Source organism: Varanus komodoensis, unplaced genomic scaffold (assembly GCF_004798865.1).
Source record: "Varanus komodoensis strain SLA01 unplaced genomic scaffold, ASM479886v1 scaffold23, whole genome shotgun sequence".
Classification (NCBI taxonomy): Eukaryota; Metazoa; Chordata; class Lepidosauria; order Squamata; family Varanidae; genus Varanus; species Varanus komodoensis.
The window spans coordinates 18,804,600-18,830,667 of NW_025335627.1; the positions used below are offsets into that span (position 1 = coordinate 18,804,600).

The 26,068-nt window shown below is 43.0% G+C and overlaps 1 protein-coding gene across 2 annotated transcripts in view; it reads left to right on the plus strand.

The window, feature by feature from the left end:
- LOC123024237 (collagen alpha-2(IV) chain-like) overlaps nt 1-26,068 on the plus strand; it is a 238,633-nt gene that overhangs the window by 80,367 nt on the left and 132,198 nt on the right. For both annotated transcript variants that reach the window (XM_044431658.1, XM_044431659.1), the window contains exons 5-8: nt 16,688-16,822; nt 16,912-16,956; nt 20,559-20,675; nt 24,768-24,839. In XM_044431658.1, the coding sequence (XP_044287593.1) occupies nt 16,688-16,822; nt 16,912-16,956; nt 20,559-20,675; nt 24,768-24,839 (369 nt within the window). The remainder of the gene's footprint in view (nt 1-16,687; nt 16,823-16,911; nt 16,957-20,558; nt 20,676-24,767; nt 24,840-26,068) is intronic.

Here is a 26,068-nt window from a genome sequence, read left to right on the forward strand (position 1 = left end):
CTCACCAGATGTGGTAGAACTGGACACAATACATGAGGAAACAAAGTTTGGAAATTTCAGTGATCAGTGGTTTGGGACAAAAATTACAGCTTTGAAAATCTTTAAACAAACAACAGTGCACACACACAGAGAGAGATGGCGTTAACACCCACTGAAGGAAAACATCTGTGTTGAACTTCCTGAACATTCTCAGTCTTGAATATCCTCCCACACTAACTGAAAAATACTTAGCATTAATTGCTTGACCACTGTTTCAGTTTCAGTACATGCCAGATATTGTCTTTTCCTATAGAATATTTTTGTTTATACATTTTAAAATGTGTATTCTACTTTTCTTCATAAAAGAAAAAATAGCTTGTGCAGATGAATTTGATACAGCTGCAACTTAATATAACGAATCAAAACAATTTGAACTAAAATGGAAGAAAATGTAACTAGGCAACAATAGGGATTGATAGGAAAAGACAGAATCAGGCTGCAAAGTAGTTTATGTGTCTGTAATTCAAATTTACGCTATTTTCCACTGCTGTTAAAATGCCAACCATTTTTTTAAAGACAAGATAATGAAATTAGAGAGAGATCTAGTGATACTAGATAGGGAAGGGAGGCTGACAGCCACACAACACGGCTTCCGCAAAAATAGGTCCTGCCAGACAAACCTTGTGGAATTCTATGACAAGGTTTCAAGATGGCTAGATGGAGGGGATGCAGTGGATGTAGTTTACCTGTATTTCAGCAAGGTCTTTGACAAAGTGCCCAATGATACCCTGGTGAAGAATCTGAGGAGTTTTGGGATAAACTAATGCACTGTCCGATGGATTGGGGCATGGTTAACCATTAGTGGGGAATCCTCAGGATGGCGGCCAGTGACAAGCAGGGTCCCCCAGAGCTCTGTCCTGGGGTCGATCCTGTTTAATCTTTTCATAAATGAAATGGAAGAAGGGTGAACAGTCTGCTGCTCAAATTAGCAGACAATACTAAAAACTGGAGCAGTGGCCACAACTGAGGAGCAGATACTCCAGATCCAAAAGGATCTGGACAGACTATGGAAGTGAGCAGGAGACAACAGGATGGCGTTCAATGTGGATAAGTGCAAGGTCTTGCACTTGGGGCCTAGGAATGGGTGTCATAAGTACAGGTTAGGTGACAAGTGGCTGGAGAGCAGCACTTGTGAAAGGGACCTCGGGGTGTTGGTTGACTGCAGGCTAAACATGAGTCAGCAGTGTGATGCAGTGGTCAAGAGGGCAAACACCATACTTGGTTGCATAGCCAAAAGTGTGGCTTCTAGATCGAGAGAGGTATTACTACCACTCTATACTACTCTGGTGCTCCTGCTCAGTTTTGGGCCCCTCATTACAGAAAAGATATAGCCAGGTTAGAGTCAGAGCAGTGTAGGGCCACGAGGTTGGTGGCCGGTTTGCAGGGGATGGGGTATGAGGCAAGACTGAGGGAACTGGGTCTCTTCAGCCTGGAGAAGAGGAGCCTCAGAGGGGATATGTTGGTGACGTACAGGTATGTGAGGGGATGTCACACAGAGATGGGTAAAGACCCGTTCTCCCCTGCAGAGGAGGCAGGACACGCTCCAACAGAGCAAAGCTCAGGGAACCAAGGTTCCATTTAGATGCCAAGAAGCACTTCCTGACAGTTAGGACCCCGAGGGTGTGGAATGGGCTTCCACGAGAGGTCGTTGAGGCCCCATCAGTGAGGGAGTTCAAAGATAGTCTGGACATGTCCATGGTGGGCATGTCGTGAGCGGAGCTGACTGGAGCCGGGGGTCAGACTAGATGGCCTGGGAGGCCCCTTCTGACTCATTCTGTTTCTATGTTTCTAAATTCTGCTGAAATTGTTGCACTGTAATTACCCACATTATTTCAATGATTTTTCAGCTGTCAATCTGTATTAGCATTCTAGTGTTTCAATTCCATTGATAACTGCAATTCTATTTAGTTCCAGAATTTCAGTTGTAATTCCATTTAGGTAGTAGAGCAGGAGTAGGTAACCTGTGCCCATCCAGATGTTTTGGACTCCAACTCTTAATAGCCCCAGGCACCCTGAGGTCATGAATTACATCAGGAAAGCAGCAAGTTGCCCACCCCTGTAGTAGAGGATTCAGTGTTTTCATCTGTATAAAGAGAAGCAGGTGTCAATACAGCTAGTTTTGACTAACACTATAGCCAACATTCTGCACAATGACCCAATGCACTCCCAGCATCAGCTGACAGCATCTATTTTTTAAATCAACTATCATTTAAGCTAGTGCTGTGGAAAATTTTCTCCTACATTTTTCAGCCATTCTGATTTAGTTTTGTAGAAGTTGCTTTTGGAAAGGAATTAATGGGGAAAAATGGATAAAATTTCATTCATTGGATTTGGGTTTCTTGCAGTTCCCAGCATGCTTTTTGCACTACACACTAGCTAGAGTGGTACCACTAGCTACTACACCCGCCATTTAACCCCACTGTGCCTGCCCTGTATTTGGTGGTAGGGCCAGGTGAGTGACCATGATATTCCATCCCAGGAGCTTTGGGAATAGGTGCCTGTGGCTTCATATCAGCCATTAGGACATGCAGCCACACCAGCTCACAGAAGGTTGGCACCATCTGGTCCATTTCTGCTTCAGTTTCTATTGCAATATTCCTGTAGCCCTCAGCAGCCAACCACTGCGGCCATAGACTGTATGCAAACCCACTTCATGGAGAGTTTGACATTTTCTAGGGCAGTGGTCTCCTGCTTCTGAAGTCTCCCCTCCTCTTCCCCCACCTAGTGCAGTCAGACCATGGTGGACCTTGTAAGCTGCCTGTTACCATGGGTGCGCATTCTCAATGCAAGGCTAATCCACAAGGCCCCAGAAAATGCATTGGCCTTGGTGGACAAGGAGCTTCATACACTTGGCATCAGGGGTGTTTACAGGTTCTGGCTCTAGTCCTGCTGCACATTAATCAACTTGACAGGTAACGAAACAGGGCTAGGTGATGCAGAATGCACCATCTCATCTTCATATGCGTCTAGGTGTGCAAAGGACATGTAGCTGCCTTCCTAGGAGAGCTGCCCAAGTAGCTGTGGGAAAGCCAATATGAATGGTACTCATAGGATGGGAGAAGAAACTCTTTGGCACAGGGAGCAGTATGTCATGAAGGCCTAGAAGAGTTCCCGTGGCCCACCCACCACCATGGCCATGACACAGGTATCTGTTACATACACCTACTGGCAAGGCACTTTCCCTCAGCCATCACAAAGATAGCAAACACTGTCTTCTGCTCTAAGGGAGGAGTGTTTTTAATTAATTTTTAATTTAATAAAACATTTTTATCCTGTCTTTTCACAAACATCTCAAGACAGCTTACAGAATATAAAATCAAAACAATAAAAATACAATCTGTAATATAATAACTAAATAAATCATGATAAATATAATCATTATTAACAGATTAACATTAAACCAATAATAAAAGAGAATAAATCAAAATCATGAAAAAATAAATAACAATGGATAAAATAATAAAGTAAATAAATAAAATAAAATGCAACAGTTAAGTTTAAGAATCTAAAAACTCTAATTTTTAAAATGGCATTTGAATAAAAAAGGTTTTAACCTGCCACCGAAAAGAATATAAGCTCGATGCCAGGCAAACCTTTCTGGGGAGCATATTCCACAGTCTGGGCACCACTGCAGAGAAGGCCCTACTCTGAGTAGATGCCCTTTTTACCTCCTTCTGGGAGGGTTCCCAGAGCAGGTCCTCTCCCACAGATCATGTTGAACATCTCTTCTGATGGGTGGACATCCTGGGCTTATCTACCCAGCATCTCCTGGGCCACTGGCAGGGGTAGTGCTCTTCCTGATGTAGTGGTGAGCAACAGTGATATACACAAACATCCCATGTTAGGCATTTGGTAGGCAGCTGCAATGAGGCCAGCCAAGGCATTTTCTGACTAGGGAGTCATACCAGTTGTGAGGTTTAGAGATCATCAGAGTCTAAAGAAGCCGTATGTGAGGTAGCAAGGAATCAAATGGTCATGTGAGGTCCAAACTCCATGCCCACTGCTGACATGACTCATCCAGAAGACAGAAAAACCATGTCCTCCACCAGCTGTGGGTGAATGACTGAGTACAAGATCATGCTTTGGCCTTTCCCACCAACTGATCAAACATCAGGCCCTGATGCAGGTACTTCTTCAGGTTTTCATGGTTGGTATTTTATCTCTTGAGGGCAAGATACCTCTTCCTCACAAGGGCAGACACTTTCCTCCCTGCCTCCATATACCAGGCATCCCTTTGGGTAGAAGCTCAAAGAGCTACATACTTCCTCCTTGCCAACTAGTACGACAAAATATATTCTTTCCAGTTCAGTTGTCATGTTATCTTCTTCTGGTGACTAGTGTGTTGTGAGCTCCCTTCCTCTACACAGCCAGATGACCACCAAAGATTGAAACAGATAACAGAACTGATATGGGAGGCAAGGGTCTCAATTGAAAAGCAATTCAAAGATTGAGGAAACTGCCTGACCGATAATGTGTCCCACCCACATGGGTCTCATGGGCATCTGCTTTCTGCTGTCTCCCACAACCAGCCAGGCATGGTTTTCTGAGATAAGAATGCCACAGGAACACCACCCCCATGAGTTTGGAATGAAAACAAAAAGCTGTCAGTGGACAGAATCATCTCCCATCTGATCTAGAAAATTATTGTCTGATTCCACAAGGAGGCAAAGAAAAGCTTGATGACTGCAGAAAAATAACCCTGTCTGATCTTTATGGGTGCATCAGTGAAATGAGCTAAGCCAAACTGGTTTTCTCCTGATAGTCAAAAGATGAGAAGCTGCTACAGCAAAGGCAGAAGTCATAAAAGGTTTCCAGCATGATAGCAGAACACAGAAATGTTCAGAATATCACCTTCCTCACTTCCAAAGAAAAATTGTGTAGCATCTGGGAGGCTTCCGACACCATTGCAGGCTTCCCCAGAATAATGTGGATACACACTGGTAGTACACACTTAGCAGTTCTGTGCTCTAAGGAAGGCTTACTCTGGACTATAACATCAGCATTCCATCAACAAGCAGGTGTGCAAACCACATGTATTGCTCAGTGATTCCTCTGCAGTGTGGCTCAAAGATGCTTGGCAGTATCCCTTGGCTTCCAGCTGGTAGGAACTGGAACTGGCTAGTGTGGGTGCTGTGAGCATGCTGGGAACTTGGACTCAGGACTGCTACAAAGTGGACTGGCATTTGTGGAACTGAGCCCAGGGAATCTGACAGACTCCCACTCCCAAAAAAGATTCTTCACACATCTTAGTGTGACTTCAAATGAGGTTTTGTGAGCACATTTGTACTTTAAGAGAGCATTACAGGATTGTCTTCACTGTGTCTGGACTGCTGTTGCTTTTTCTGTTTCTTTCATGTTGGAGGACATGATGGATATGTCATTGGATAAGCTTGGTCCTGCCCAGATTGGCAATTGGGACTGAATGACTGAATGTTTTACTGGACACTGTATACCTTTTTATCATTTTTAGAGATTTTTCTTTTTTTTTCTTTCTTGAGCTGGTTGAATATACGAAATTACACATGTTCTACCAGTTTGGAGACAATAATTAGGGTATAGGATGGCATAGTGAGTGTTCTGACATTAAAATCTATGTGAATGGGAGAAATAGCAACTGATGGGAGAAAAACAGCTGGGGGAGCAGGAAGCCTCAGAATTAGTGGAATAATATCCCACCTGTGCATTCCAGGTGTTGTTGCCCTGAGGACCAATGATTAACTGCAGCCTGGCAGTGGGATCAACCTCCAGGAAGTGTAGAGTGTCCATGGTTCTGTGGCAAAACTCCTTGCCTCAAGGCAGTTTAAAGGAGTGAAGGGTTGCCACTTCCAGTTTGCCCCAAAATGTGTTGTTGGAGGGGTAAGCATTTGAGGAATGTCATTTCAGGGAGAAGCAAGGGCCCTGGTCACTAAAGAATGGTTTTTGAAATGGTCTGGATGTGGGCTTGTTTTCCAAAAATCAGGCAGTGCTTGTAGTTCTTTGAAATCTTGTTCAGCTGTGTATGAATGAGTCAGTGCAAGTTTCTGTTTTACTATTCTTGAAGAACAGAAGGGTGAGGTTCTTACAACTTTGTGTATCTTAACTATGGTAAAAGCTCATATTCTTAATACTCTTGGGGCAGCATTGGTTTGACCTAAGAAGCCTGGACAAGGCAATAGGTGTCTTGGGACTAGGAACAGACAACTAAATCTTTGGGAGAAAGAAGGGAGATCATAAATATGCTGGCAGTCAGACTGTGTTATTGTGGTGAGGAAAAGATTCATTGCTTAAGAAATAGGCAAGTCTGACATTTGTGCATTTTCTCATCATTCTCTCTATCTTTCAGTCTGAATAATTTGGTCACAGTTATCCAGGCCCCTTAAGTTTGAAAATGCTTTTGCTAAATGCTATGTTGGTTAAAGGGTCTGCATTCATCCAAGAATATGTTGGCCTTGGTTGGTTGGAAGGAATATAAACTGCTCTGAAATATGCTTGCTTGCAGCACCTGTCATGACTTAAGAAGCAAGGGGTAACTTTAAATTACAATGATCTCATGTCTGTGGCCAAGTACCTTGTCCTGTAGTCTACCCATTCTGAGTGCCATTACCAGGTGTTAGAAACCCAAAATAGAACTGAGGTGTACTATCTACTTTACTGCTTCTAAGTCTTTCTGTCTGAGTTGGTAGAGGTAATCTCAGGAGTGGTATTCATTCATTTTTTGTCATTCATCTATTTCATTTCTGAACTGCCCAACAACCAAACCTCTCTTTGGCTATTGGCACTGGTGTTGGCAGGATTGGATCTGAGAATCCCAAAGATGATTATTCTGGGGGAATGTCAACATCCATACTGAAGAGGCTTTATTTAAAGGAGTTTAGGATTTCATAGTTGTGGTAAATGCCACGATCCTATCTTTCTAGCCCAACACATCATAGGTCATATGGTGGACACAGGAGACAGTTGCATGATTATATCTTCCCTGTGTGGAATTCTTTGAGCATGCATCCCCAGTGGCTGGAACGGAGTTTACTGTCAGGTATTTATGTCTGGAGACTCAAGGCAAGGTGCCTGCTAGAATCCTAAGCAAAAAAGAGTAATATACTCTAGTTCCCGGACACATTCTGGAGATATTCCCAAGTGCTATTTCACCCTAAATCCTTTGTCACACACTCTGTCATCTGACTTGTCCTCCTTTATGGAGTTTCTTGATGCTGAGTTACAGCATGATTTTTTGTGGTGGCATGAGCTGGGTATTGGGATGGGTTTAAAAAAAAAAATCAGTGGGAGGGAAATTTCATTTGCTATATCTAAGGCCAATGTAAAATGTACTGTCAATAGGACATTATAGTATAGAGATGTATAAGGCATGTGCCAGTGTGATGTGATGGTTAGAGTACTGGACTGCGGATTTGGGAGATCTGGGTTCTAGTCCCCAATCAGGTATGAAGCTCACTGGATGACTCTGGGTCAATCACTTACTTAACCCCACCTCACCAGACTGTTGTTATGGGGATAAAATGAAGCAGGGGTATGTAAGCCACCTTGGGTACCTTGCAGGAGGAAAAAGGGCAGGATAAAATGTGATATAATAATGTAAGTATATTCCTGCTTTGGATTATCTATATCCCACCCACAGATACTCTCTATTTTATCAATTCCATTGACATATTGTTGTTTTGCCAAAGGCAGGGGTTCTTTTGGATTTGGAGACAGTGAACACAGCAGTAGGTGAAGGAAAAGCAATGCTTTATTTAAGCAATGATAGTATCTGCAGGCAAACAAAATAGCATTTATACCTTGCAAGAGTATCTTCTCTCCTTCAGCTGCCAGGAGCCCTGGTTGGGCAGCCAGAGCCACCCCAGGCCATCAATCACACAGCATCCAGTACCTGATCTGCATAGAAACTCCCAAACTCAGATCCTCAACCCTCTGGTTTTATAATGGAGTAATTGAGTGCCTCTGGCTCACAAACCTCCATTCTACACATGCCCAGCACCTGGCCCCTGAACCAACACTGGGGTAAACAACTCCAGATACAGTAGCTAATCTAGGATCCTCCTGAATGCTCTACACCTGGGACACAACACTCCCTTCTGGCAAGGGGAATGTAAAACAAGATATGAAAAACAAAAATACATTCTGTTGTATAACTGAAGACTTCATCATAAATCAGCATACATGATAAGGGCAATATGAGGGGAAATGAGACATGTCAAACCTAAGTCCTCACCATACAATAATCTTCCACATGTTTCCAATACAATTGTCAGTGACAAAGTGTTGCAATGGTATAGCTGGGATGTTCTGTGCTCTAATCATTTGTGGTAATGTAACTTCACAATAGAAAGACTTCTTCCAAATCTTTTGGTTCCTTAGATGGTATATGTTTGAAATGCTTTATAGGATTTACACATCCACCAGGGAGCAAGAGTTACTGAATGGAGAGGGGCTTATTTCAGAGGAAACATACACAGGTGTTCATGCTTTTCAAAGCCAAGTGTAACAGGTCTACATTATTCTACTACTATATAAATTGAGTCAAAGGAAACAGCCCTTCCTATTTATTAATTATTGATTAATGTATATACCACCCAACAGCCAAAGCTCTCTGGGCAGTTCACAACAGCTAGTCTGAAAAGCAATCAATTATCATCTTGGAATCCTGTTTTTGATCTTCAGGTGATAGTGCCTGTTTATGCAGCCAAAAATCACACAAGAGGAAGGTACTGGCAGACACACAGTTATATAAAAAAGGAGAGAATCCTCTCATTGTCTGAATAAGTAATTCTTCGTTCACACTAAGAAGATATTTTTAAATGTTCCCAGAGACAAAAGTGAGAACTGCACATCAATCAGTGAAGAAACCCAGTATTTTAATTTAGCTGGAACTGATTGGCACTGTTTTAATAAATTAATTAATTAAAGAGTATTCCACCCAATTGTGCCATAGCACCTCTGGACAGCTCAGCTCACAGTAGAAAGATAAAACATAATAAAAAAAACTAATTACAACACTTAATACAGATAAAAATACAAAACAGAAGGTTGAGTGGCATTAACTATTAAAATATTTTTTTTTAAAAAAAGAGGGCCTTTGCCTGGCTCCGAAAAGGGTATAAGGAAGGCATCAAGCAAATCTCCTTGGGGAGAGTGTTCCAAATATGGGGAGCAGCTGCAGAAAAGGCTCTCCTCCTAGCAGCCATCCCTCTAATCTCCCTAAGTGATAGCTCACACAAGAGGGGCCCCTGCATAGATCTTAAAGGCCAGGTAGGCACATATGCCTATCAAACTCCCTACCTGAGCTGATGGAGATCATCTCAGACCTGGTGTTGAGGACCTGGGGGACTTCAATTTCCATGCCGAGGCTGTTTTGACTGGGGCAGCTCAGGACCTCATGGCCTCCATGTCAGCCATGGAATTGTCTCAACATGTTGGCCCAGCCCATGAAAGAGGTTACACTCTGGACCTGGTTTTCTTGACGGTGATCTGGAAGTGAGAAATTTGATCATAACTCCTCTGTCATGGTCAGATCACTTCCTCGTGAGGTTTGAGTTTGGGGCTGACCTCTCCCACTGTAAGTTTGTGGACCATATTAAGATGCTCCACCCCCAGAGTCTTATGGATCTGAATAGATTCCTGAGGACTCTAGGGGATTTTCCAGTTGATAAAGCTGGGGCTCCTATTGATGCTCTGGTTGATTTGTGGACTGGGGAAATGACCAGGGCAATCAACATAATCTCTCTGAAGCATCCTCTCCTGTCATGCAGAGCCTGCTCAGCACCATAGTACATGCAAGTTGCAGGCAATGAAGCAGGCTGGGAGATGAATTTGAGTGCAGGTGGAGGAAATCACAAGACAAATCTGACCAAACACACTTAAGAGCCTACTATTGGGCCTATGCTGTGGTGGTGAAAAAGCAATTCTTCTTTGCTTCCATTGCCTCCTCACAGTGCTGTCCAGCAGAGCTTTTTCAGGTGTTGCATGGCCTAGTACAGGGGTTGGCAACCTTTAACACTCAAAGAGCCATTTGGACCCATTTCCCACATAAAAGAAAACGCCAGGAGCCACAAAACCCTTTTGACATCTAAAATGAAGATAACACTGCATATATAGTTTTTTACCTTTATGCTATGTATAAAAAAACTATAGTGTGTTGCATTTATGAGATCAATGAACTGCTACAGAGAAAACAAATTTTTATTTCTACATGCAACAAAAACATTTTGAACTCTGAAAAAAAAGACGCTGGGTTGAAAGTTGCTTTCAAATAAAATAATGTCTGAGTCCTCCTCGTATTTATGAAATAAAAAGCCAAACTTAAATTATCCACTAGCAGCAAACCAAACATGCCACCTGCAGCAAACCAAAAATCTGCTTCTGTGGGCTCTCATCCTTTTATCATGTGGTGAAATATTGAACAAACTTCCCTCTCCCAGTGTAATACTGTTGCTGGAATTTTTATAAGAATCTTCTTAAAACAAAGAAGTAGATCTTTATCTTCATTATGATTTAGCTGCAACTCTTGTTCAGTCACTAAAAACTGTTATTTTTAATATTACATTATAAACTAGTAGGACTCCTTTCATATATTTTGAATAGGAGAACAGCTTCCTGCAGAGTCAAAGTCAGTGCTAAAGGGCTGCATGCATTAAACAGCAAAACCCATAAGTTTGTCAGCAGTAAAAGCAAATGAATCTACCCACGTACCATTAAATGTTCAGCTTTCTTCAGAAACTTTTCTTCGATTTATCCATGGTTGGCCTATGGGTGGGGGGAGAAGCTCAGTAAATTGGGTGGATCACAGATATAGGTGTGTTTAGTGACTGATTAGCAGATAAACAGTCAAGTGATGTGAATTGTGACAGGTCCCAAGCACAGATGAAGGAGATTACATTTGGACAAAGAGAATCTTTTCAACAGCATTTTGTTTCATGTAACGTGAGAGCCTGCAGGAAGCTTGTTTAGCAGAGGAATGTAGCAATTTACTTAACTAGCTGATTAACTTAACTAGCTAGCACTGTGTTCCTGAGTGGAGCTTCGAGCAGATCAGCGGCTGTGCTGGCGCGTGTTTTGAGCGACGGAGCTGCAGCAGAGGGGTTCAAGAGCCACGTGCGGCTCTGGAGCCGCGGGTTGCCGACCCCTGCCCTAGTACATCCTGGCCCCAAAAAAATCTTATGGCACCATCTGTAGTCCACTGTGATGACTTTGCCCAGCACTTTAAGGAAAAAATTACTCAGATTCACCATGAGCTGGACTCCACAGTTGATAGAACTCCAGAATGGTTCCACCTGGTCCATCTTTATTGAATGAGTTCCAGTTGTTGCAGTCTGAGGATGCGGACAAGATGCCTGGACTGGTATGTTCTACCACCTGTTTACTCGACGCTTGCCCTTCATGACTGCTTACCAAAGCCAAACATGGGATTGGCACCTGGGTCCAGGAGGTTATCAACGCCTCTCTGAGGGAGGGGTGGTTTCCTGCCCCTTTGAAGGAGGCAGTGATCAGACCTGTCCTAAAGAAGGTGTCCCTGGACCCAGAGGTGTATGCCAATTATAGACCAGTGCCCAACATCCCATTTCTGGGCAAGGTGCTCAAATGGATGGTGGCGGGACAACTCCAGGCACTCTCGGAGGAAACTGATCATCTGGACCCATTTCAGTCTGGCTTCAGATCCGGCTATGGTACAGAATCTGCCTTGGTCGCCCTGTATAATGACCTGTGTAGGGAGAGGGACAGGGGGAGTGCATTCTTGTTGGTTCTCCTGGACCTCTCAGTGGCTTTTGATACCATCAACCATGGTATCCTGGATAGGCTGTCTGGTTTGGGAGTAAGAGGCACTGCTTGGCAGTGGTTCCGCTCCTACCTGTCTAGCCAATTCCAGAAGGTGGTGCTGGGGGACTATGGCTTTGCCATGGAGTACCGCAGGGTTCCATTTTATTTCCCATGCTTTTTAACATCTACATGAAACCGCTGGGAGAGGTCATCCGGAGGTTTGGGCTGTGGAGCCATCAGTATGCTGATGACACCCAGCTCTACCTCTCTTTTACATCTGCTCCAGGTGAGGCAGTGGCTGTCCTTAACTGGTGCCTGGCTGGGGTAATGAGCTGACTGAGGGCCAATAAACTGAGGCTCAATTGAGATAAGATGGAGGTCCTTTTGGTGGGTGGTTCGGGTTTTCAGGTAAGTGATTTTGATCCTGTCCTGGATGGGGTTGCACTCCCTCTAAAGGACAGGATTCACAGCTTGGGAGTGCTCCTCGAACTAGAGCTGTCCCTGGAGGCTCAGGTGACAGTGGTGGTGAGGAGCGCTTTCTATCAGCTTTGGCTGATTCATCAGTTTCATCCTTACCTGGACGAGCACGTGTTCTACGTGAAGCTGCCCTTGAAGACAGTCTGGATACTTCAATTGGTTCAAAATAGAGCTGCCAAATTGTTGATGGGGTCCAGTCATTAGTCTCATATAACTCTGGTCCTCTATCAACTACACTGGCTCCCAGATGAAGTCCGGGCCCAATTTAAGGTGCTGATGTTGACCTATAAAGCCCTAAATGACTTGGGACCAGGATACCTGAAGGAACATCTTCTTCCGTATGTGCCCTCCCGCCCCTGCCTCAGATCTTGAGGCAAAGAACCTACTCCAGGAACACTCCTTGAAGGAGGTTAGGAGAATGAATTCCCGAGGAGGGCCTTCTCTGCAGTGATACCCCAACTGTGGAATTTCCTCCCCAGAGAGGTTCTCCTGGTGCCAATGTTATATTCATTTCGGTGTCAGGCAAAAACCTTTTTATTTGTCCAATATTTTAATATTTAATTATTTTAACTAGATTTTAACATTGTTATGCTCAGCTATGCTCTGTTCACTTGTTATGTTATGTTGTATTTAGTTGTATGTATGTATGTATTTGTGGTTGTAAGCCATCCTGGGACATTTTGTAAAGGATGAGGTATAAATATTGTTAATAAAATAAATAATAAATAATATGGGTGCAAGCGCACCTTAAGGTAACCAGGGCCTAGGCCATTTAGGGCTTTATATGTCAACAAGCACTTGAATTGGGCCTGAGCCACAATTGGTAACCAATTGAGATCTTTCAGTATAGGTGGACCACTATACCCAGGTCCAGAAGCACCCCCAGACTGCGGACCCTCTCCCTTATGGGGAGTACAACCCCATCAAGGACAGGGCAATTCCCCTCTAACTTGTCAGTTGACCCCCACTGCAAGCAGCACCTCCGTCTTGTCAGGATTGACCCTCATCCAGTCCATTATCAAGCTCAGGCCCCAGTTCAGGATTGTGACAGAGCTGTCACAGAGCACGTGAATGAGCTGTGAAAGAGAGGTAGATCTGAATATCATCAGCATATTGGAAGCTCAAGTGACAGCGGTGGCAAGGAGCTCTTTCCTTCAGCTTCGGCTGATCCATCAGCTGCGTCCCTGCCTGGAGAACAACTGCCTGGCAACAGTGACACATGCATCGATCACTTCCTGATTAGACTTCTGCAACGTACTCTATGTGGGGCTGCCCTTGAAGACGGTCCAGATACTTCAGTTGGTGCAAAATAGAACTGCCAGGCTGCTGACAGGGACTGGACATTGTTCTCATATAACCCCAGTCCTCCATCAGCTCCACTGGCTCCCCATTGAAGTCTGGGCCCAATTCAGGGTGCTGGTTATCACCTACAAAGCGTTGAACGGCTTAGGCCCTGGTTACCTAAAGGAGCGCCTGCGTCTATATATGCCCTCCCGCCCCCTGAGATTGGCGGCAGAGGCCCTTCTTTGGGAACCCTCCATAAAGGATATTAAGAGGGTGAGTACTCGGAGGAGGGCTTTCTCTGCAGTGGCACCCAACCTATGGAATGCGCTCCCCAGAGAGGTCTGCCTGGCGCCAACCTTATGTTTTTCAGCGCCAGGCCAAGACCTTTTTATTTAAATGCTATTTTAACTGTTAATGGTTTATTTGTTGATTTTAAATTGACCAGGCTGTGTCCACTATTTTATTTATGTATTTTAATTATTTGATTTTTTTTTCTTTTTTGTACTTTATGCGGGATTTTATCATCGTAAGCCGCCCCGAAGCTCATGCGATGGGGTGGCATATAAGTTGTTTAAATAAATAAATAAATATTGCTGAGTCTTCAGCCCATACCTCTGGATGACCTCTCCCAGTGGCTTCATGTAACCCATCATGCCTTCCTTATTCCTCTAAACTTGAAAGTTAGTAACAAAGAAAAGAGTTCCTATTCTTTCTCTGTTCTTATGTAAAGAAGCAGTGGACCCACATTACTTGTAGGACATTTTAGTAGCTTAGGACAATTCTGCAATATAGTTCAAACAGTATGGCAAATAAACTCTGAAAGGTTTACAAGAAACCTCCATTGTTGTTTAGTAGGATTGTTGAAGCTTAGAGAGCAACTTGCTTTTTCAGTCAACAGAGATTCTCTATGGGGAATCTCATCAGTTGGTGGTAGAAGATGTACATGGCATTTTTGTTTTTCTTCAAATAACTGCAGTAAGAGCTAGTATTGTCTGTCTGTTTTAGGGCAAAATAGCCTGGCAGATTAGAAAGATTCCTCTTCCTGCCTGCCTGCCTGCCTTCCCATCCTGACCTAGTTACCTAACAGAATTCAGAATTCAAGTCATAATTAAGGAAAGGGATTCCTTTAAAGAGCATTTGAGGTCACCTCCTGTTAGTAAGAATGTAGGCAATGAGTGCCATCTACAAGCCTGTTTCAAAAATTCTGTTGTTATCTATGTGTTGTCTCTATATTGAGAACTACCATGTGTAATATTCAGGTGGATTGCCTTAAAGGCAAGTCCTGGGAAAACAACACAAACTATTGTAAGCAGTAGGCCCAAAAAGTCATGAAACATGCATGGTATTGGCACAAAACCAAACTAAGCCAAGCTATATCTACAAGTCCAAAGCAGACAAGACCTGAAACCTACAGCTACAACAAACAGACCTGTCCCTTTTCAGAAATTCCTTAGCAAGGCACTCGTTGCCATGATCAAGGAACCCAAAGCGTTCCTTCTGACACCATGCCCTCTGTAGGTCTCCACAACCTCCTCTCCCTGGTCAGCCCATGTCTGACCAGCAAGAATGAGGAAAAAGCCACCTGAAACTTCAGCCCCTCTTGCCCAAAGCCTCGAAGTCCTGAGTGATCCCACCCAGCCTCTGCCTGGCTGTGTCATTCATCCCCAGATGGATCACCAGAAGCAGCTGATGACCCCCTCTGTGGGGGGGGGGGGATACACCAGCCTGTTTGTCAAATTTCAGATGCATGTATTTAGCAGACTTCATTTGCTTCAAGATCTAACCAGCACACCACCGTCTTGGTACCCCTTAGGAAGGCGTTCCCAACTACGATAACCTGCCATGTCTCAGCAGTCACCTCTCCAGCAGCGGCACCCTGGCTGCATCTGACCCCAGGCCAGGCTTCCCAAGCAGACAGGTCCCCTTTGTAACTGGACCCCAGCACTGAAGAAACATGACACCAGTTTGATGTTCTCATGGGCAACAGTCTTTTAATTTACAGATTGAAAAGGATCTGCAGCAACTTAAACTACTACTACTAAACCATTTCCACCACTACATATTAATCTGAGACGTTGAAACAATGTGTAGGTATTTGGTCTACCCCTACTATAATAACAAGCTTCAAAGGTTGTTAACTCAGATTTTGATTCAGAAGTAGAAGAGGCAGGGCTGGAAGTTACAGCTGAAATGCTGAGGCTATTGGACTCAGAGATATGATAAACAGTCACTGAGAACCAGACAGTTTCAAGTTGTGGGGGATTCTGGGAAGCAAAGAGAGATGGGTGGGATGGACCTAACATCATTGGTCAATTTAATGCTGGCAGGTTAAAAGGGTGGACCAATTGAGCAATGCTATACTTTCCCATAAGTAGCACAATCCACCTTGAAGGCACTTTAGTTAGAAAGCCTTTTGCCCAGATGTGCTTGGAAGGAAGTGGAGAAAACCAGGTATGCCTTACATCGCAAATTTTGCAGGTGAGTTTCCTTGGCTTGGAACTTCAGAGTTGTTGTTTCCCTTACTTCTTGCCGCTTATAGCTGTGAGTTTATTGTACTGAGGGGATTTGCATTGCCACAATCTCCCTAGTTTCTTCTGTTTCCCCCACAACACACCCCTCACCTTTTTTCCAGATAGAAGCAGCCAGCAGGCATTACAAGGCTTCTATAAAAACTGCATTGCATTTTCAGGCACCTACTTTTTATGCCAAGTCTAAAAGTATTCTATGGAGCTGCCTGAGCCCAGACGATATGTGCTACTCCTCTCATCTCCTCTCCTCTCCCAGCTACACATGCCCTTGGTTACACAAAATGTAAAGTTACTAGTACAAAACTACACAAAACTTTGGCTGAGGTTTTGAGGATCCCTGACAGGATATCCCTGCACCTTCAGTACAAACTTGTAGGTGTTGGGTTGGTGGCAAAAACTTTGGCTGAGATTTTTAGGGGAAATAAGTTGTTTAGGTTCATAGATGTAGATTTTGGATTTCTTATTTATGCTGCCTATTTTGTACCTGTTCAAAGCAACTCTATAACAAAAATAGCTATTTCTTCATTAGGAAATGTGAACAGTTCTCCATTACTACACAGATTAAGTGTTGCAGTGTTTCCTGAGGAATAGTCTTTTTTTGTCATTTGCAGGGCCAGCCAGGGCAACTGGGGCAGTTGGGACCCCCTGGCCCACCTGGATTGGAAGGTATCCCAGGACTGTCAGGTCAGAAAGGAGACAAAGGTGAAAGAGGCCAACCAGGAATAACTGGACCAAAGGGAGAAGTGGTAAGTATACAAATGTCAGTAGATCAACCTAAATGTAAAGAACAACTAAAGAAATCAATATTTTAATCTTGTTTCTCTTTTGATTCTAGGGACAGAGAGGGGTTACTGGGTTTGCTGGTGTAGATGGTGTACCTGTAAGTAACCTGTCTTTTAATATACCGAAATCAAGATGTCTTGTGAGCCTCCTTTTTGTAAATAGTTCATACTGGTTTCAAATAATCTGTCTATTATGATATGTTGCCTGACAGACACTGAGTTCAGTAGCATGCTAATAAGTAAAATAGTCCATTTTTCCTTTTTTCTTAAATAAATAGCATACAAGAATATAAATGTAAATCATTTCAAACTTTAAAAACATAAACAAAATTAGTTTTACCTTTTAGTGATTTTTAACAGGTGCTAGTTTAAAGCTATAGACTAACATTAAGAATTTAAAGCACTATAACAATTTAAACAACATAACAATGCAAACTATAACAACTTAAACACTATATTAAAAGCTGACTGGAATTTTTAAAAAGTTTTTCTTAGCTGTCTGTGGACAGCCAAATATGGACTCTAGTGGATCTCCTCCAGTTCTGGTAATGCTGCCAAAAAGGCCCTGTCTGAAATGCCTGCCCACCTAATCTCACAGACAGACCAAACAGAAAGCAGGGCCTGCAAGTAAAACTCAAGAAACAATAACAAATAGTCTTTGCATTGCAAATAGTGAATCTGTCAGAGGGTATTTAGACTACAAAAACACTTGAGCAAATTTTGAAAGCCTATGGTTTCACCCTTCACAAAATTCTGAATGGGTCTCTTCAAATTAACACTGGTCCCAGTCTTTCAAGGTACTTGCCTTAGTGCAGCAAATTTAGTTGAAATAGTATCAGAATGTAAGAACATAATGGTGCACAGATATTCTACACAGATAGCAGGGGAAAAGAACAGTTTCATGAGTGATGATTACACATGTGCATGTGCTTGAAAAATTCTGGTCATGCAGTTCAATATACATACAAGGGATGTTCAATAAATTCTCAGTATTGATTTATATGGCAAAAGAAGAAATCAAGGATTAAGTTAAAAATGCTCCAGGGTGCTATAGGGAATGGGGGCTTTGGTCTTCCTGACTGGTTGTTGTATTATCAAGCATGTGTTTTAATGTGGTTAAAAGAATGAATAACATTAAGAAACAAAATAATTCTATATCTTGAAGGACATGATATACAAATGGGATGGCATGCTTTTATGTGGTACAAGAAATGTAAGACACACGATTACTTTCTAAACCATTGTATTAGGAACTAATTGATGTCAGTCTGGGAAAAATTAAAGATAGAATGTTATACTAAGATGCTGAGATGACTTTCTCCTATGGAAGCCCTTGTATATCCAAATGCATCTATACATTTCTTACATTTAGCAATTAGTTCTTCTATTCCATGAAAAAAATACATTTCTTCTTTCCCTGAAAAATGGTCAATTATCGTCGACTTCAGCTTGTCATCATTAGACAATTGAATTCCATGAAGATCTTTTTTCAAATTGGGGAACAGGTAGTAATCACTGGGGGCTAAGGCCATTCTACAGGGTGCATGGTTAATTTCCTGGCATCCACAGTGAGGCAAAGCAACTTGTACCATGTGCACGGGCACATTGTCATGGAGTAGCAGTACACCTTTGGCCAATTTTCCTTGTCTTTTCTCTTTAATAGCATCTTGTAATTGATGTACTTATATCATAGTATCAGCATACAATGTCTCACTGATAGTTTCACCTTTTTCTTTATACTCAATAATAAAATTCCTTTGCAATCCCAAAAAAACATGGCCATCATCTTTTCGGCTGATGGGGTGACTTTGTACTACTTCAGAGGGGGTGTTCCTTTTTTGTGCCACTTCATCAGCTCCTGTTTGCTTTCTGGGTCATAATGATGCACCCAAGTTTCATCTCCGGTCACAATTCAATCAATAATAATTGATGGATCATCACCACACAGTTTTAAAAACTCTTTACAAAAATCCACTCGAACTTGTTTCTGAGGGATGCAAGCATTCGAGGTATCCATCTTGCACTCACCTTTGACAAATTAACTCGGTTATGAGGGACATTGTATATGGTGCCAACAGATAGGTTAGTCATTTCTGCTAATGTTCTCACTCAAATTCGAGCATTTTCCAACATGATCTCAGTTTTTTTGACAATTTTGTCGGTAACTGCTTCCACTGGTCATCCGGGACATGGATTGTCTTTGATGTGCTCCCTGCCTCTCTTGAATTCACTAGACTATATTTGAACCGCGAATAATGAAGGAGCAGCTTCTTGACACATGGCAATCATCTTTTCATGCATGGTTTTTTGACTTTTTCTTTGTTTCATCAAGAATTTTATCATTGCGCAATGCTCAAGTTTTGTCACCTTACTATGAACACTCATAACGGTTTTGTGTTTACAACAATTGCCACAGTAGTAATAATCAAAACAAGCTGAAATTTTGCATATATACCCTCAGAGAGTGTCTCTACCTTTAAGCAGAATCAAATTAGCTGCAAATTAAGCATAATATATCAATACCGAGAATTTATTGAACAGCCCTTGTAGATGCTGGCATCATATATGACAATCTAAATGCAGTTTTCTCATGTTTTTCCACAAAAACATTTTGCTTCTTAAAGAGGCACAAGATGAATCATTCAGGAAGAATCTCGAAACGAAGTCTCAACATTATACTGCCTGCTGAACTAATACTATAAGATGTGGCATCCATAATCTGAGTTCTACAACTGGATACATTTTCAGACTGATCTGATGTAAACTGCCACCAATACAGCAAGTTAAAAATACAGTGGTGCCTCAGCTCATGAACGCCTTGGTTCACAACCAAATCAGGTCACAAACAAAAATTTCATGAAAATTTTGACTTGGGTTGCAAACTCTGCATTGGGTGGCAACTGCGATCGCGGCCATTCCCCCCCGCCCCCCCAAGTGGGGAGATGGCCACAATCGCAGTTGCATTCGTGCAGGAAAGACGTGCGTGATCACGGGCGCGCTCCTGCAGGAAAGACAGGGAGGAGGTTAGCAGTGATGTGATACAATCCATTATGAAAAAATGGAATGAGTGCCAGGATTTCTTTGAGAAGCACCACCCCAACATAACTGTAACGAACAGAGTGTTGAATCTGAGGAACGATAACGTGGTCTCTCATTTCTGGAGGGTTATACAGCGCAGGAAAAAACAAGCGACTATAGACAGATTTTTCACCAAAATTGACCCTGCAGCTAAGAGACAAAGAGAGGAAACCCCTGAAAGAGATCTCCCCAATGTCCTTATGAAGGGGGACCCTCCCTCAAAACAATAATCTCCCCCCAACCTAGGTTAGTGTACTCCACTGTACTGTACAGTACTTTGTTACTTTGTTGTTCTTTGTCACTTTGTTTCAAATTTTTCTGATTAAAAAAATAGTTACAGAATGGATTAACCTTATTTACATTGAACCTTATGGGGAAATTTGGGGAATTTATGGGGAATGTGTCGAGATTTTGGTTTCTAGTGATGCTATTTTCATTTACTCTGGGGAGTCTGTGATGAACTCCAGTGATCTTATTAAGAATTCCTTTTTTCATTCCATTTTGTCATGAAACTTTGCATAGGCTAATGGTGAGAACATTTCAAAGTTGTCTGAACACTTGGAAGTGGAAAGGGAAAACAGATGGCCAGATGGATATATTTATATTTATTCTATCTTCACAGGGTCATCCAGGCCAAGGAGGATCAAGGGGGAAACCAGGCCATGATGGCTGTAATGGGACCAAGGGAGATCCTGGTCAGCAGGGAGGCCAGGGGGTCCAAGGCTTGCCTGGTTTCTCAGTAAGTTATTAACACTGAAAAGATTGATGTAAAGTAACAACTAATGTAGCCTTACTGTTTCAAAGTAAACAGTTGATTGACATTGTTCCTTTCTAGAAAATCACCATTTAGCTTTTGCTGTTTTTCCTCTTAGTTCCTCCCCCATTTGTTTCCTTCCACGTAACAGGTTCCTATTATTGGTAGGACTCTATTGTTAACCTTCAGGGAAGACAGGAGAAAGCACTGGTTGCTACAACAGGCACAACAAGCTAGAATCAAAAAGGTAGCAGAAATAATGGACTGAGAAGACTCCCCTGTGATGGTGACCTACAATGTCTGTGCAATGTTTGTTTTCTTGCCTGAGGTCTACATGGCCTACATGAGCAACAAGTGCAAGCTGGTAGCCCTGTTGGAAGAAAAGGTAAGAGTACTAGAGCAGTGAGTGTACACTTTCAATGTAATAAAAGAAGATGAAGAGTTTTTAGACATGGCAGTGGAACTGTAACAGTTAAGAGTAGTAAAACAGCTAGAAATGCAACAGCAAGCTGAGGCAGAAGAGGAGAAAGCTTAAGGAAGGGAATATGAGGAGGAAACACCCCGGAAAAGGGTGACAAAAAACTAGAAGACACAATGCACCTGTGGAACTATGGACCCGCTTTCAGTTACTCAAGGATAAGACTGGAGGGTAGCCTGAAGTTGAAGAACTACAAGTTATCCCATGCAACACTGAACAAGAGACTAAAGGTCAGTCAAGCAGTGGCAATGATACCAAGGCTTGCAAGTAGAAGAGATGAGTGGTAGTTGTGGAGACTTCCTGTTGTGTAGGATGGAAGCACATGTATGTCAGGAAGACCTATGGACCCATCTGGCATGCTGTCTCCATGGAGGACAGATTAATGGTACAAGTGAAATATTGCCAAAGCTCATACAGCCCACTGACATGTAACCCTTCCTTCCTTTGCATGTTGGAGCAAATGACACTGCCAAGTAGAGTTTTGAATGAATTATGCCAGACTTTGAAGCTCGTGAGAGGAGAATCAAGAACTTTGGGGCCCATATAGTTTTCAACCTTTCCAGTTCTTGAAATAGGAATAGATAGGGAAAGAAAAATACTCCAGGGGAATGCCTGGCTACAAAGGTGGTAAGAGATTTGGATTCTGGGGCCACTTCCTGATGGACTACTAGGAAGGGATGGGTTGCATGTTAGAAGGACTAGAAGGAATGTTTTGGCCACAGCATGAAGAAGTTTATCAGGAGGGCTTTAAACTGAATCCTACAGGAGAAGGAGTACCCCAGGGCATAGCAACAAACAGAGGAGAGAGCAGCTGCGGCAGTGCCCAATAACAGTATTCCAAAAATGTAGGAAGAAAGCTAGAATATGAAGCACACTGTCTTTGATGTCTATATACTAATGCCTGCAGTATAGGATACAAACAGCATGCAGTCTTAATACAAGAAGCTGAATATGACCTGATAGGTATAAGTGAAATTTGGTGAAATAACTGCCATTACTGGCATTCAACTATTAAAAGATAGAACCTGTTCAGGAAGAACTTGAAGGAACAGAAAGGGAGGCAAAGTTGTACTCTATGTTAAAGATACATAATTCTGCACAGAAATGCAGGAGAATGTCTGGATTAATATAAATGGAGCAAGGAATAAAAGGAACACAGTGGTTGGAGCCGATTACTGATCACCCAGTCAAGGAGAAGATGAGGATGAAACTTTTGAAAAGCAAGTTGCCAATGTTTCAAGGAGGCATGATACCATTGTTAAGGACTTCAATTTCCCCAATATTTCTTGGGAGACAAATCCTGCTTAGCAGGGCCCCTCCAAGAGATTCTTAATAGGCATTGCTGATAGCTTCCTCCTACAGACAGTGGAGGGAAGGAAATAGAGGAACAACTATCCTTCACTTGATGCTAATCAAAAGAGAAGATCCTTCACTTGATGCTAATCAAAAGGGAAGACCTAGTAGACTAAGTGGCAGATATGGGAACTCTGTGAGAATTGGGATTCTTGAATTCTAAAGGAAGAAAAAGAGAAATGTAGCCAAATGTGTACCCTGAATTTTAGGAAAGCCAGTTTTAATAAATGCACAACAATGTTAAGTCAAGTCCCATCCTATGTGATTATTATGAGAAAAGGGGTCCAAGACAGGTGGGGATTTTTTTAAAAAGGGAACTTCTAAAGGCACAATTGTAAGCAATTCCAACAAAGAAAAAGGACAACAGAAGAAGCCTATGTGGCTTTACAAAAAGCTTAGAGATGATCTGAAAACCAAAAATGACATGTATAGGAATTGTAAGGGAGGCCAGGATACAAAGGGGAGAATACAGACAGATAGCACAAAATTGAAGGGTTACTAAAGCTCGGAATGAACCGAGGCTAGCAATGGATGCCAGAAGCAACACAAAGACTTTCTTCAGATATGTCCAAAGTATAAGACAAAAGAAAGAAATGGTGGCTTGACCACTCATTGTAGATGGTGAAATGATAGCAGATGACTAAGAAAAGGCAGGTGTGCTCAATTCTTTCTTTAACAAAGTGTTCTCACGAAAAATGGTCTATGACTTTCCCTGATGAAGTACCAACTGCAGGAGCAGGGTGGCAGCTCAAGGCAAGTGGTCAAGGTTCATCTAATTTGATTGAATGAGTTCCAATCTCTGGGACCTGATGAACATCCTAAAGTCATAAAGGAGCTGGCAGAAGAAGTCTAAGAAGCACTGTCTATCATCTCTGAGAAATCATGGAGAACAGGGGAGGAAGTGCCAGATGACTGGAGAAGGGCTAATGTTGTCCTTGTCTTCAAGAAAGGAAAGAAAAAAAGAACCTGGAACTATAGACTAGTCAGTTTGATATCAATCCTTGGAAAAATTCTGGAGCAGATTATAAAGCAATCAGTCTGCAAACACTGTCCAAGCAGCATCCCTCTTCCATGTTAACAGCAGCAGCACAGATGCACCTGACACAGAAGACAAATGTTCATGCAGGGCTCACCAAGGATGGATCCCTGTGTGACCACTGCACAAGCAGCATCTTTCTTCTACACCGTCTGCAGCTGCTTCAAGGAATGCAGAAAGGGTTGCGAGTTGTGCAGCCTCTGTACTGTGAGTGTTTGTGGATTTCCTCTTGGCTTGTCTCACTTTTTAAAGCAAGGCTGAACATAAGAGGAAGTCCATGATTTCTAGAGGGGATGCATTCCACTAGTATTTCATAGTGCCTCAATAATGGTGCAGTGACTTTAACAGAGCTCTTATTCATTCATCCCAACCATTCTTCTTATCTTTCTTTGTCTACTATAGAAATTTTCTTGTGGAGTTAAAGGAAAGAAAGAAGTGCCAACTTTCAAGCGGAGTCCTCATGCCAGACAGCCAATCACTTTATCCCTCTTTCCAGAGATAGTTTATCATAATGTAATAAGTCTCTCCTTGCCTTCCCTCAGCCTTGTAAAAGTGTTACTGTAAGCATCTGCCTCCATTCCCAGCTTGATTCTCCAACACTTTGTCGTCATTGCTAATAAAGCTGTGCACATTCCAAAAGTGCCATGAAAAATGTGTAGAATTTTTGGCTGTCTGTCATTTTCTTGGCAGCAATATGGGGTACAAATGAAATAAACACAAAATGTGAACCTGTGTGCCACGGGCAATAGTGGCTCTATTTTAAATCTTTTTTAGGCTGCCTAAGAGTAGAATTCTTTCAGTAATGCTCCTAGGACTCTACAGTAGTGCTTGCAATTCTGTAAAAAGCTATTACCTGCACTGGGGAGCATACCTATGAGGGAAACGATTAAGGATGCTTTCTAATGAAAGCAGAATCAGCAGGCAGCATAATATCAAAACATTTCTTGATTCCAGTACCAAATAAAAATTTGTCTGAAGTGTGACAGTTAATATGAGGCATTGAAAAGCAGCATTTTTTTCTTTCTGTGAAATTGTGACATGCCATCCCCATAATGAAAAGCATATGTTCTCCATGGATTCCTTGAATGGGAAGATTGTTGGTGTTAAATATGTCAACTTACCAAAACGGAAAGCTCCATAAAACCCTTGTGATGTTTAAGTGCTCATGGATACAAGAAAGCTAAAGATTCTTTCTCTTCAACCAATGTAGGGAATCCAAGGACCCAAAGGTCAGAAAGGAGAGCCTTTTGTGCTGGCTCCAGAATTAATCATATCTTTTAGGGTAAGTATGGAAAGTAAATATAAACTGATCAGATTTTTGCATGGTTGCTGTGTTTTCCTGATGGAGAAATGATGTAGTTCTTCGTCGTGGCCTCTGTGCATCACACATGTGGGTACTGCGCCTGCGCAGTGCCTGTGGCCGGAAGATTGATAGCTAACGGTTTTTATTTATTTATCCACTCCCCCTCCCCCCTGTGGCCTATAAAGAGCGGAGCGACTGCCATTTTGTTCAGTCTTTGCGACCGCCATTCACTGTGCCTCGTGCCGCTTTCAACTTTCGCTTCGACTATTACCTCATTCTCGAATGGTCCTCTTATCCTAGTTTTTTCCTCTCCTTGCTCCCAACTTATTATTCTGTGTAGCTTTTCTCTCGTTATTTCTTCTTTCGATCTATCTATACACACACACACACACACACACACACTTACCCTCTTCACTATCTCTCTTCCTCTTTTTCTGCAATGGCGCAGCGAGCGGCTTTCCGCAAATGCGCGGATTGCGGGTCAAAAATGGCACCAACTGACCCGCATGACCTATGCCTCCTCTGCCTGGGAGAGGGGCATAGGACAGATAAATGCGTGCATTGCCTGGCCTTCTCCAAGCAGGCCAGGAAGAACCGCGAAAACCATCTTCGGAGGCTCCTTTGGGATCGGGCTCTGATGCAGACAGACCCACTCGTTGCCGTCCCCAAACCTGGCTCCGCTTCTGTGGCCCCACCCTCACGGCCTTCGGACGAAGGTGCGTCTGCTTCGGTGACCCCCTCTGCTTCACCTAAAAAGAAGCATGAAAAGCGGAAGCACGCCGAAGAGAAGTCGGCAGGCCATAAGAAGGCCAGAAAGGAGAAGGTTTCCAAGCCTCCAAAAAAGTCCAAGACCTTGGACTGTCCGGACCGTCCTCGAAATCGGAATTTGGAACTGATGGGACCCTCGGCACCGGTGGTGGTTACGATACCGACCCCGCCCGAACTGGTCCTCCAGGAGGCTATGCGGGTTACCCCTCAAGGGTCTCCCCGCCGTTCGGTTGACCTCCCGCCTGCACCCATTCCAACTCTATGGGGTTCAATTTCCGATGGGGAAATCCAAGACTCCCCTCCTAGGGTGAGGTCACCGACACCCATGCCCGCGGTGACAATGGAAACGGACGTTGGCCTGTCTCCACCAGGGAGCTGGAGGAGCCGCTCGGTAGAGCAACGCCCGGAGAGTTGGCGTCGCCCTTACTACCATACTTGGG